Here is a 456-nt window from a genome sequence, read left to right as displayed (position 1 = left end):
CAGAGCAGAGGAGAGGAAGGCTCTCCACATCGGCCTCTTGGGTCCAGAAGGCAGACGCACCGGTCATCCTCTCCAGGAGAGGCTAACGTCCCACAGAACCTTGCACGTCAAGGAGTCCGTGAGGTTTCCCGTTGCTTGGCTATCCGGCGTCAAAATCACTGACAAAGATGGAGCGATCTACACAGGAGCTGTTCCTCAACTTCATGATCGTCTTGATCACAGTCCTCCTCATGTGGATTCTTGTGAAATCTTATCAGGATTAAGGAACTGCCAAATGCCTCTTGGATTACCCTAAGCCTGTACCTCTATGAAGAACAATGTAAGTGGAGAGCAGAACCATGGGATCTGCAAAGCTGCACGCTCTTTGCTCTGTCTATACATGGCCTGAATAGCGCAACGTAGAACAACTCAAAGTCCTTTCATCGACTCTGTTGGGCACTACCATCTGTTTCAGCC

General features: G+C 50.2%; 1 protein-coding gene across 1 annotated transcript; it reads left to right on the top strand.

Moving 5' to 3' along the window:
- Positions 1-167: 167 nt before the first annotated feature.
- On the top strand, positions 168-251 carry LOC117799087 (sarcolipin; the record flags this gene model as incomplete). Its single annotated transcript, XM_034651542.1, has 1 exon — positions 168-251. A coding segment is annotated over exon 1 (84 nt), but the record flags the coding sequence as incomplete, so codon positions are not given.
- Between the last annotated feature and the right edge of the window lie 205 nt (positions 252-456).

This window comes from Ailuropoda melanoleuca, unplaced genomic scaffold (assembly GCF_002007445.2).
Source record: "Ailuropoda melanoleuca isolate Jingjing unplaced genomic scaffold, ASM200744v2 unplaced-scaffold42517, whole genome shotgun sequence".
Lineage (NCBI taxonomy): Eukaryota > Metazoa > Chordata > Mammalia > Carnivora > Ursidae > Ailuropoda > Ailuropoda melanoleuca.
This window is presented reverse-complemented; position numbering and strand designations above follow the sequence as displayed.